The sequence below is a fragment of the Dermacentor silvarum genome, chromosome 11, assembly GCF_013339745.2.
Source record: "Dermacentor silvarum isolate Dsil-2018 chromosome 11, BIME_Dsil_1.4, whole genome shotgun sequence".
Classification (NCBI taxonomy): Eukaryota; Metazoa; Arthropoda; class Arachnida; order Ixodida; family Ixodidae; genus Dermacentor; species Dermacentor silvarum.
Window position 1 is genome coordinate 105486550 of NC_051164.1, and position 12433 is coordinate 105498982.

Here is a 12433-nt window from a genome sequence, read left to right on the forward strand (position 1 = left end):
AAATTACGACAGGGGTTGCCAGCGCGCGACGCGGAACGCCGCCGCACAGAGGGATGCCTGGGAGCACCGCCTTGCTCGGTCCGCGGGTATTTCAAAAAAAATAAATAATGCAGTATACGTTTCTTTTAATCTCGCACTAAGTAACGTTTAAACGTGCCGTTCGTTCGGCTAATTTTAGCTTCGTTTGAAACACCTTTTTTAGCGAATTATATTATACAGTTTAATACCGGCGGACATTAACATCAAGCTCTAGACTTTGTGGTCAAACAAAGCTGAGCAGCATTTCAAAAGTCTGCGTTTTCATCTGTGCCTCATGTATGTAATATGAGAAAGTACACAAAACTCAAATATATTCAGAAGGCAAAAGAAAAAAAAAATATTGTTGAACGTCAGTAAGAAAAAAAAGCTACGAGCCTGCCAGGATTCGAACCTGGAATCTTCTGATCCGTAGTCAGACGCGTTATCCGTTGCGCCACAGGCCCACGTGGCAGTAGGTCGCCCATAGTGCTATATACCGATTGGAAAGTAAATCAAAAGTGCGATTTCATTTTTTTTTTTTTTCAGAATAATTGCCAGTCGGCTTAGTTCACACATATTCATTTTGAAAACTTATTGCGCGCAAATAAACAAGGACAAAGCACTCGTCCTTGTGTTGCTCCTTTTCTTCGTCCTTGTTTATTTGCGCACAATAATTTTTTTTAATTATATATTTGCTTATGAGTTTTACTCTAAAAATAAGTATTAGTTTTTCTATTTTTTTTATTTGTATTACTGGAGTACGAGTCCTTCAATGCTGACACACATTGCTAGAGTTAATCTCTCTATGAATGTGCCGGACCGCAAGACATGTACTATATGCCACCGATGATGATGATGATGATCATATACTTTTATGCTATATTTGGTTTTTTTATACGTCCTTATCCTCTTCATTCGATACACTGGGGGCGACTGAAAAGCCACCGCACATCCATCCGCTACGAAAGGGGGCAGATCCCATCTGACAAGTGACGTCCCGTACGGAAACAAGAAGATTACGAGACGGCTCGCTGTCTTCCGCTTATACACGGACAGACTGAAAACAGAAACAACTTAAATAAGCAAAGCAAATGCACAACGAACCGCGCAAAGCGACAACAAAACAAAACTGGTTGTTGCACTTGAACCTTCTTGTCCGCCCGACGACGAGACGAGATGCCACGACGGCGAGGCAAAGATGCGATCACGTTCCGCGCAGCGTGCTGTGCGCGACCGCGAACGTAGCCAACGCCAGGAAGTCCGCGCGAATAGGCAGCGAGCGACTGACTCGCACGGCCCCCATGGAGCAAAACCTGCATGCAAGCGACTTCGCACGGCATCTCGCGCAACTCTTCGTTTCCTGCTGCACGGGCATTCCGCGAGGACCTCCCCCGACTCCGAAACAGGTTTCGGGCAAGGAGGCTGACCTCCCTCAACGCGGGTGAGACGGCCATCCAGGCGGGACGGGCCAGCCGTTTGTCGGCCCCCCACCACAACACACGTCACCCGCGGCCAGCGCAAAGCCTTTTTCGGATTGTTGCCCGCGTCCATACAGAGCTGCGTACCGCTGCGAAGAGCTCGTCTTCTGTAAGTGATTGATAACGACGTCTGCCCCAGGATCCAAGATGAGTGAGTGAAAACGTTCTTCAGTAATCAGAGTGCGCGATAGAAGTTGTACCCACGAGATGACCTGTTGAAAGTCACTCCGCACACTGTGCTTGTCAATAACGTCGAAGCTCCTTGTCGTTCGAGCGTTTGTTATAGACGTCGTCACTATAGGTTCAAGACAAGCGAATGAAACTTGCCTCTCCGACATGATTTCTAGATGGAATCTGCGCTAAACGTAGCTCACAATATGATCCAGCGCCTTCAGTAGTGTACTTCGTGTGTTCTTGAGGGAGGACTGCGCCTTACGCGCGGGATTACGATACCGTAACATAGGCCTAAAGGCAACACGTTCTTGCCAAGCTAATTCTGGGCGAATGTTTGAATGTTCATAGGCAAAACAAAAATGACATTAAAGCAGCATTCGCCACTGAGTTGTGCGTAGGTACACCTGGCTGCACTGGGCTACTTGCGATGCTGGCTGCCAGCACCTTGTGCAGCAGACGATACGTGAATGTACCTGTTCAATTACTGCGTAAACTCTTTGCGAAGTGTGGCTTAGTGTCTACGACAATGGACATAAAAAATTAGCACTTCGCAAATGTTAGAATGAACCGTTCGGAATAGGTCAATCGTAACGTTGCGTTTGTAACGCCGCTCGTTACGCTAGACAAATATTCGACGTGGCCTTGACACAATTCGACGCTACAGGCACGATCAAAGCGTGTAATTACGTGATGCTTCAGGCTCCTTTTGACTTGAGAGGTATACGTGAAGTGACAAATAGACACTGAACTGGTTCGGGCGTGCTCTAATAAAGCAAAAAGAAAAACTAATGGCCCAGCTTTGACTCAATCGAGCCAATCCTCGCAGTATTCGCCGTTTGCGCAGCGGCTCTGGCTTTCTCCTATACCGACCCCGAAAGCGTAGGTTCGAATCCCGGTAGAGCTGCATCGGATCGCGAACCGCGTAAACGACCTAAAGCTGTAAATTCAACGCAAGTTATGGAACTTCAGACCAATATCAATCCGGAGCTTATACTGCGTTTCTCATATCTGGAGAAATGTTTTGCAGGTGTAAGATGTAATCGTAAGAGTTTTGTTAATGTGCTTGTCGTTAAAGTGTTGTCCATACTCAGCTTTCTCTTTTTACCTTGTTTCTCTGTCTCAGATAAACTCCTGGTGATAGCCACCCTATCAATGGTGAGTACTGCATCCTGGTGATATTGAACAAAGTGCTCGGTCACTATTTCTTGCACTAATTGTCATTCGAAATCAAAACACGAATCAGCGATGCGGTCTAACCTCGTGTTAACTTGTGGACCATGGCATCTGCTGGACGTCGAGGGCCGTACTGATGTCTGAGACGCAGATGCGTGTCTCGTTAGCGTGTTGTTATACGGTCGGCCAATTTCATTTTTTTTTTTTTTTGTTTACTGTGATAGCTAATAAAAAAGACGCTCAAGGCACGATCGCGCCGTCGTCGTCGTCGTGCTGTTCTGGCATCGACGATTCATGCGCGGCCTGCGCTTGGAGGTTTTCACTCCGGAGACACGCAGCGCGTTTTGCTGCAAAAACGACGTTCCTGAGCAGCTGTGCATATCACCTCGCAGTGCATACATTTATCTGAGCGGTAAACGTCAAGAATTTCACTGGACGCTGACAAACGCCGACGGTTTGCCGTCGGTCTCAAAACCGTCGGTCTCATCTTGTGCACCACGCCGGCGGCGACGCCCTTAACGTCGCCGCCGGCGTTCATCATCGCGCCAGCGTTGGTAGAAGCCTGCAGGTTATCTGCCACGGCGCTGTTTCTGCTGAGCCACGTCAGTTCCTTGTATTGTTTAGAACACCGTTCGAGGAGCTCGAGGGCAACGCTAAAGAACCTTGCTATCACACTCAATGCTTCGCCTGCGGGAGAAACCGTCCATTTTTGTATATATCCACCCTTTTTTAATCTCTCCTATTCTTCACTGAAAATGTCCTCTCCGTCTTCATCTCTGCCCTACTTTCTGTTTTCTGTGTACTTCTTCTAGAGCTGGCAGGCGTTGTGTCCCCACTCGTGGTATAGTTGCCAGCTGGCTCCTTCTGTGCCGTCTCTCTGTGGGCGTTTTTTACGTGTATAAATCTGATAATTAAAATTCCGTTTTTCTGTTAAGACGACTCTTCTGTGAAAGGAAAGCCGCTAAATTTAAGCACAATATTGGTTGATTGATATGTGGTGCTTAAAATGGCACAAGCGCAAGAAATCGCCAAAGAGAAGCGCAATGTCGAAGACTGCTCTCATCGCTGTCTTGGGCAAGCGACAAAAACCAGCTGAAGGAAGCCGCGGCCGCATTTGGCTGTCGACCGTCCTGGAAAACAGCAATTCGTTGTTGAGAAACGTGATGGCGTGCCGTGGCTCAGTGGACTACTGCCAAGATCCGCGTGGGCAGAGCGCCCGGTCGCTTCAAGGAGGGTGTGGGACCGCCACGAGAAATGCAAAATGGATAACTGTTTTCTTAAAAGCAGTTTATGCAATAGATGCCAGAAATAAGCTGTATCTAATGCACGTCAAGCATACTAAAACGCCGACGATAAGGCTGAACATGCATCGTTTTTAAATTCCAGTCAGTGAAGCAATACCGGATACTTAGATTTATCGCTGCCTACATCGACTACCTTCTCCCCCCCCCCCCTTTTTTTTTTTCTTTTCTCTCCTTTACGTGGATCCTAAGGCAATTTCAACAAATATTCGTTGGATGATTCAATCTTGCAGCATTTCGGGCAGAAAGGTGTTCCACTAAATGTAGCGGCGAGCCAAACAGATACGCCAAGCTGATAGGTTCAAATAGGTTAAGTTGCAAGAACAGCCGACTAAGTTAAGTGATGACGCACGCAGCACACGTTCTATGTGCATTATCCGCTCGAGTATATGAGTAAGCCCCTCCGAATTGTTCTCACGATTTGAATGAATGGCTCTAGGCATAGATGTTAATCTAACATGCTAATGCGTGGCTTTATTTGTTTCGCTTTACGAAAGAACTTTGTTCAATGCATTTTTCTCTTTTTTATCGTAGAATTGCATCCCATTGAAAACAAAGTACCAAAATATCCGAGTTTACATGTGGCATTCTACGTCATTGTTTTCACGAGCGGATGTTGGGAACTTACACGCGATTAAATAAAAGAAAAAAAGAAAGAGATACAACGGGCGTATCGAACTTTTGAATCTTGGCTACGCTGCCACTAAGAATATAGGATAAAGAACGTATTTGTGAGTGCACATGACACGCTACAAATGCCTATACAATGCTTATTATAATCGGGTAATTGTTTCCTGACATTTGTAATGCGATAGCGTTGGTTGTTCTACGACAAAGAAATTTTTAAAAAAATTACAAATATTGGATTTTACATGGCAAAACCACGATCTAATTATAGAAAGATAAATACATTCAGCTGAACACAAACAACATATTCATTTCAAACGGTAGTACACTTCCGACGCTCGACCAAACAATGCATAGTTCTTGGTAGCGCATCTTTTGGAACGCTGCGTTCAGGCAGTGGTCAGAAAGATGGAACAAAGAGAAACACCACTCTTTATTTATTTATTTATTTATTTATTTATTTATTTATTTATTTATTTATTTATTTATTTATTTATTTGAGAAACTTGCGAGAGAAACGCTGTCGAGAAAAGGTGGGGGTGCGGTTCGCGTACAGCGGCATGCATAATATTTCTTTTTCCAATGTAATTGGATCTTCACTTATCGAAGAGTCGTCAGAAATAACTTCACCTACCTGTGAAGCATGACTTCTTATTCCTTCCTCGGTATCGCCGGTAACAACTTATGACGGCGGCTTTCTTCCTTCGAGAAGGAGAACAAGGGCAACTGCGGCTCGTTGGGGTAGCTTAAGCCTTGCACAGAACCCTTGCACACAACACTTAAATGGCATGACCAGTGGTCTCTCTCACGTTTCACAAATCAGTAGCACGAGCACACAGTGACCGCAACATCCAGCGCACACGCCGAGCGCCGAGGTAGCACGACATGCCACGATCACAAAAACACGCGCTCACAAGCCGGCGGCTCGTCGCCTACTGCCGGCGGACTATACGAAAAGAGACGCGCGTGACGTCACGCGGAAAGCAAGCAGGCATTTTTTTTTTTTCAGTTTTATCTATAGAAGGTGTTGCTAAAGCTTTGTTCACACTACGGGATCGCCGGTTCAATCGGCGGACGAGCATGACGTGGCACAGTGCCGCCGAGTCACGCCCCACGGAAGAAAGCCACGGACGAGCTGCTTGCGGCACGACTGGTTGCAGCTCAGCCACGTGACAATTGCCTGCGTACTGATTAAGCGATCCGTTTAAAAGACGGCCTACAGCCACAAAGAAAGGAATTTCTTTCTCTATGCTATAGTGAGCGGAGGAGACAGCTTCCAGGGCCGGTATTTTGTAGCCATGCCTTTCCGATGCTAATGCCTTTTCGCGCTTGGTCACTGGTCAGAGCGACGGTCCGCTCACGTTATCAACGGGATCAGCCGCCCGTGAGCGGTGGACGTTAAGACTAGTATAGAATAAAGCATAAGGCATCGCTGCAAAATGCCGGCCCAGCAGCGCATGCTGTGATGTCGCGGCAGCAAATTCATCGCTCATCTTAAAGTACTGCATGTTTCCAGCTTCTGGCCTAACCGAGCACCGGTGTGCTACATAGCAGGAGCGCATGCCTTTTCGCTACGCGCTTGGACATGAACAGCGCGTGACTGAACACATTGGGTTAAAGCAAACGATGATACAGGCGGCGCGTCTGTTATCGTTCAAAATGTCGTGCCGTTTTCGTGGCCTCCATACCGGACGTCCTCAGCATACTTTAGTTGTACACTTGAAGTTGCCGTAGCAGCACTGATTCCCCATAGCGCGAGTGAAAAAGATTGAAGTTGCTTGTGAATTGTTAAAGGAACGGGTGAAGGAATGAACATCTCACCGAACGAACGAGCGAAATGCGAGTAACTCGTGCGGTATGTGTGTTTATAGAGGAATACCTGCTACATATGACGACAGCTGACGGCGATCTGCTTACAGTCCTCCGGGTGTCTTATTTGTTCTTTTATTTATTTTTTCTCGGGCGTGAGCACATACGAAGGCTAACAAAGGACTTCCCAAGAGAGAATAAAATCATTCAATCGCACTGTCACTCGCGCCAATTGGCATGGATACATCACGACTTCTGCTTTAGGAGTCTGCTTTAAGATAATTGTTTAGCCGTTGTGCGAAGCTATTTCCCAATTGGCTTGTATTCGCGGAAATATATCTACTGATTTTTTTCGATCGTCAAGTACGGCAAAGTCTCAAGAAGCCTCAGTGCTAGTTCAAGAAAAAAAAAAGAAATAAATAACACCCTGGTGCCGGAGTACGATTACGTAACTTTGGTGGAGACCTGACGCTACATGTAGCCTCCTAAATAAGTCCCTACAGAGTGCTCAGAAATCGTCAGATTATTTCACCGCTGCAGGAAGGCTGGGACCCTCATTTCATCGCTCTTTCGGATCAAAAACAGAAATCCTAGACAGCCGCGCCCATTGTCAAGCGTTAGTGACGTCTCCGCTAAGTATGGGACAGAGAAATACGAATACAACAGAGTGGATACCTGCTACTAACTGGTTTGGCGCCGAAAAAATATATACGTGTCACAATGTGTGGCAGCTTCTGTTGCATTTGCTAAGCAGCGGCTGTGGCGCTACTGTACTAACCATCCATGTCCTAACCATAATTTGATCGCAAGGCGAGGGTTCTAGGAAGCTAATGTTCTAACCATGGCCTCCGAGATCCAGCAGCGCCAAATCTCAGAGGCCACTTACAGCATGGCCTCTGAGCTCTGAGATCATGCTGTATACATGACCTCTGAGATTTGGCGCTGCTAGATCTCGGAGGCCATGTATACAGCATAAGCTCTGAGCTCAGAGGCCATGCTGTAACAGATCCGGCCAGGTTTCCCGCTTCACGTGACGCCCCACGCGTATACGCAGGTGGCATGCGTGGCGCTGGGCGACATGATGCGCAAGAGCATCGTGTTCGACGCCAGCACGCCCAAGGTGTTCTACTGCCCGCAAGAGAAGCCGCGCGCCCTGGACAAGATGATCGTCAAGGCGAGACCCGTCGAGAAGCTGTGCGAGTTCGAGGGCAAGGGCCTGCCCAAGGGCTACAAGTCCGACTGCTACAACGACGTCGATGAGTCCGAGTACGCATGCGCCGAAAAGCAGCGCATCCTGGTGAGCGTCCCTCCATCGCTTCTTGCGTCACAACTGAATCAAAGACATGCATCTTGCATGAGCTATACGTCCCCTTTCTGGTGTCACGTGCAGTTGGCGGCACGTATATACAATCGAACCCGGATATACCGAACCCACATATAACGAAATATTTCGTATAACGAAGAGCAGTAAAATCCCCTTGAAAACTTTTGTATAGAATTTTTATTTTATATATCGAATTACCTATATATCGAACTTTTTTGTGACCCCCTTCAGATTCAATATATCCGGGTTCGACTGTATTATAATAGGCCGCCACGCGGAAGACAAGACGCTGAACAACGAAACTGTTTATCCTGACGAACCTAGTGGGGCAGTGAATTGAAATACAACTCTAGAGCTTCAACAAGTCGGCTACGACATCAATTGCGAGCACGTTCGGTGTTCGTTGGGGGGGGGGGGGGGGGGGGAGAGAAAGAAACACCGGCCAGTGATCAGACCCCCTTAAGACGTTATCGCGTTTAACAGGTCAGCGGGTGGCAATTCGACAGCTTGCTGTACATGCATCTCACGCAATCTAGAGACTCTTCCAACAACAGCGCTACAAAAAAAAAAAAAAAAAAAAAAAAAATCATAAAGAGCACATCTTGCAGAAGCGGAACCGAGACGACCGCGATAACGCGGCCGGAAGGAGAAAGATAGCAAGCTGTTTGCAAACAGGGAGCCCCGAAGGCTTCTCCGTCTAAATACAGCCCGCTAAAATTGGCAGACAAGAGAGAGAAAGATGAAACGTCGCGGCAGTATGTCATTATGAGGCGCCTCATGGAAAAACTGGCGCAAAACTTAGCCAGCTTTGCTTAACTGATCTCGATGTAAATTAATCCTGGCGTAAAGTATACACGAATCGGCACGTACCTGGCTCACGGCGCAAGGCGCATTTCTTGTATTTTAGCAAACCGGTGAAGATAAAATGATTCGTTTTGACTATGTCTTCCTCCACCGTATATCTGGGCAACAAATTTTGAAGCTTCAACTGCATGGCATCATGAAGGCAGGACTGAATTTCCGAATAAATTAGGAGCTGGACGTGAACAATTTCAGGAGGCAGTTTCAAAGTCTGTCTGCAGATGAACACGCGATGTCATCGTGCTTATACATCGGCGTGTTACCTTTTCTGACATATGTTTTGTTTGGTGTCGTTCGCACCGTACACGATATCGTTTCAGGAAATCAAAATAAACAAACTTTAGTACAAGTGTGTACGTTTCGAAGACGTGGTACGCATTTCAGCGCAGGCCATACGGTGACAAAGTTGCCACCGTATGGTTGTTGTGGCTACCATCCTCGGATCCGTCCGTCCGCCTTACGTTCCGTAATTGTCCTTGAAAATTTCGTCAAAGTCAGTTTGGTTTCATGAAATCGAAAATATAGTTTCCTAAAACCCAGTTGCACAGCTGGATTTATTCTGGCTCGTCGTTGGATGACGTCAGCTGTGTGACTGTGTCTTGCGTCGTTCCTGTATTCTCAACACTGCTCTTTCCGCCATCATTTTCTACAGTCTGAAGTTCGACGCAGTTTTATTTGTAAGAATGTCGCATCCAAGACCAACATTTTCCTTCAACGCTCGGACTCGCTGGATCAGCTGTCGCTGCTCCTGCGGGTCCGAGCTGGTCAGCGCAGTCTTACAGGTGGAAGCTGAGGGTGAAGACATTGGGGGGTGCTTGTCCTCGTGGTGGAAGCATTCCAAGGTGCAGCGATATACCGTGGGCTTTGCTCCACAGAAGCGACACTAGGAAGACACATACATTGCGTGGAGAGGAAGTAGTGACGGGTAGAGAGACAGGGGAATGAACTAGTTTGTAGTTGTCGCCACGGCGGCTTCTTCTCGGTATAGGAAAGGTTTTTTGTGCTAGATGTGGCATCAGGTAGCTCAAAATAAAGTTAGCAATACCTCAGCTTTTTCGGGTGTCACGGTATGTGGCCAGAGCGCAATTCTTTTTCTCGTTCACAGCTCCGGATCAACCCTCCCAACGAAACCGACACGACTACCACGGAGCCAGCTACTACGGCTAAGCCTTCCAAGAAGAGCAAGTCCTTCAAGGTCCCCAAGAACTGAGCGCCGTCAAAACCGGGAGCCAAATGGAACCGGCGGAACGCTTCAATGGCAGCTATTTTGAATATGTTGAGAGCGTTTTATGGGCTGTTTTCAGCGCGGGAGACGTTGAAAATAACCAACTTGTTTTTATTTTGTATTAATTTACATTATGGTCAGTGTGCTTGTTGACGAGCAGTTCCCGTCTTCACTAAATATTGAGGTGATGCTGTTGTACGGACAGCTTTCAGTATCAGTTATGACTGGCACTCGCCAGACTAGGAAACGGGGTTCTTACTTGGCCAAAATGTCAGCGCGCATCAAGTTCAGTATAGGTAATATGAAATTCTGCACAAGCCTAGTGAGTCGTTTCGCAGGACTAGAAGTAAACGCGCCTATACACAGGGAGGTGCAGGACGAAACAACGCTTATTATTTCCACTGGAACTAACTAAGGGAGCCCTAGTATGACATCTTCGGTGCACTACGAGGGCTGCGCATAGAGGTTCGACATAAGGACGTCAGAATCTACAGTTCCAATCAGAGCAGTTCGGAATCAAATGGCTATTTCACAATAAAAACGCTATTTCTAAAAGTTTCGTGTTTCGTGTTTTCGTATCGCTTCAAGAACGGCAAAAGTCAACGCAAGAGCACACTCCTTCCTGTAAAGCTAATGGTGAAAAGCTGCTTAATCATCAAAAAAAAAAGGGGGGGGGGGAGGAAGCACGCCAATTCAACGCAAACTTCAAGTCTAAATAAAGCCAAGGTTGTTAGAGTTAGTGAGGAAGCAGCAGTAGCGGATCACAAAGCTGCTAGACCACAAACCTGACGAGGACAACTAGGAAGACAAGATGACATCTCAACATTAAAGGCGCCTAGCACGCCATTTGAGCGGTGGGAGCGCGTCATTGGACAGCCGATACCCTGGTGGGCCAAGCAGCACTCGTCCAGGAAGTTCGTCGAGCTGCCATGGACAGTGGAGTCCTGGAATGAGGACACCGCCCACTCGACCTCGATGGTTCAAATAAATGTTTTCTCTCGCTCTTCTCAGACCGAAATATTAAAACTGCGAAACAATAACAAACCTGGAAATGTCATTTCTTGGCGCGGCTGTGCACTACCTTCGGGATCGGAGCACGCAAGAGGCCGCGTTTCTACTAGACAGCTCGCCGTCGTGCATAGCGTTCGCCGCCAGCGTTTCCCGGTAAACCTTACGGTCACATAAGCTGCAGTTGCCGGGAAGGGATCCTAGAATCCTACCGCGTTCCACTCTTAAAGGCGAAGTTTAAGCATCCTCTAAGATTGTATCAGTTCACCCACTTCCTTCTTTACTTTCAGAGCTTGTCTGGTGCATGCGCGATTGTAGAAATGTAGGAAATGTAGAGCCACATCAAAGACCAATATTCACCCTGTGCGCCGCTTTGAATGGCTTGTATTTACTCGCTGTGGTGGCGTATACTGGCTTTGGCGTTGCGCTGCTAAGCCAGGGACACGGGATTAAATCCCGGCCGCGGCGGCCGCATTTCGATATGGGGGAAATGCAAAAACGCCTACCTACCGTGCATTGAACTCGCATTAAGGAATCCCAGGTGGCCTAAGTTAATCGGAAATCCCCACTACGTACGGCGTGCCTCAATCACGTTTCAGCGCCCGGCCTGCGCATGTGCAGTTACGTAAGAAAAATGCAGGGTCATTAAATGCTATCGCATTCAATGGCTCTTAACTCGAGTGGAGCTGTTCTCGCGCTCATGTATGCGGGATTTTTGTGTACAATTAGCATTAAGTTCTTTCGTCCTGCTATTTCTTAGGCCTTGTCTGAACATACAGCAAAATTTGCAACAACGCAACAAAGAACAAGTCGGTTGCGAGACAGGGTTGCGGCCGGCATCTGAAAAAAAAATTTATATAACAGAACACTTTGTCGACACGGCACTTTTTGTTGATGTCCAGGCACAATGGGTCCCAGTTCAGAAAAAACAAAACTTCTTTTGGAGATTTCGCTTCGAATCCCGGCTTTCTCTCGTGCGTCTGTTGGCGGTTCGGATGCGGAAGAAAGTGGCGGTCGTGGTGTTCACGATGTGTGCCACAGCTGGCAGCGGTGAGCGGGGTTCATGGCGCGCTTCGCAGGGCACCGGAAGGCGGCGTGGAACTCGGGGCTGTTCTTCAGTGCAGTGTTCACCCTGTGCGCCGGCGAAGGGAACCTCTTTTGAACGGGGCCGCAAAGTAAAAACCACGTTTTTCGTTGTTCTTGTTGTAATCCACGCGATCGCTGGTCTCCGTCCTTGGACAATACCATTACACACGAAAACGTAAAGTAGGCACACACGAAAATGGTATTACTGTTCAGAACCAGCTGGTTATGCAGTGCCCAAAGCGACTTTAGCGTTAGAAGGCGCGTGGCAAAGAAACCACATGTACGCGGGACAGAAGCGATACTTGGCTATAAATAATCATTTGCGCCGTTATGCTTGGGCATGATGGTG

At 47.4% G+C, this 12433-nt stretch overlaps 2 protein-coding genes and 1 non-coding gene across 3 annotated transcripts in view; 1 reads left to right on the forward strand and 2 right to left on the reverse strand.

Annotated features, from left to right (window-relative positions):
* Positions 1 to 409: 409 nt before the first annotated feature.
* Positions 410 to 482, reverse strand: Trnar-acg (transfer RNA arginine (anticodon ACG)). The gene has a single exon. It is a non-coding gene; the product is annotated as a tRNA-Arg (tRNA).
* Positions 483 to 1352: 870 nt separating this feature from the next.
* Positions 1353 to 10545, forward strand: LOC119433585 (uncharacterized). Its single transcript, XM_037700841.2, has 4 exons — positions 1353 to 1647; positions 2794 to 2825; positions 7635 to 7877; positions 9871 to 10545. Exons 1-4 carry the CDS (start codon positions 1644 to 1646, stop codon positions 9973 to 9975), a joined length of 384 nt encoding a protein of 127 aa, XP_037556769.1. The 5' UTR covers positions 1353 to 1643; the 3' UTR covers positions 9976 to 10545.
* A 1288-nt stretch (positions 10546 to 11833) lies between these two features.
* Positions 11834 to 12433, reverse strand: part of LOC119433584 (uncharacterized) — a 34415-nt gene continuing 33815 nt past the window's right edge. The window contains exon 23 of the mRNA XM_049658576.1: positions 11834 to 12130. Within this exon, the coding sequence (XP_049514533.1) occupies positions 12022 to 12130 (109 nt within the window). The 3' untranslated portion in view covers positions 11834 to 12021. The remainder of the gene's footprint in view (positions 12131 to 12433) is intronic.

Coding starts and splice junctions, on each gene's coding strand:
- LOC119433585 (XM_037700841.2), top strand. Junction 2,826..7,634: donor TGATAGCCACCCTATCAATG/GTGAGTACTGCA, acceptor GCGTATACGCAG/GTGGCATGCGTGGCGCTGGG. Junction 7,878..9,870: donor CCGAAAAGCAGCGCATCCTG/GTGAGCGTCCCT, acceptor TCTCGTTCACAG/CTCCGGATCAACCCTCCCAA.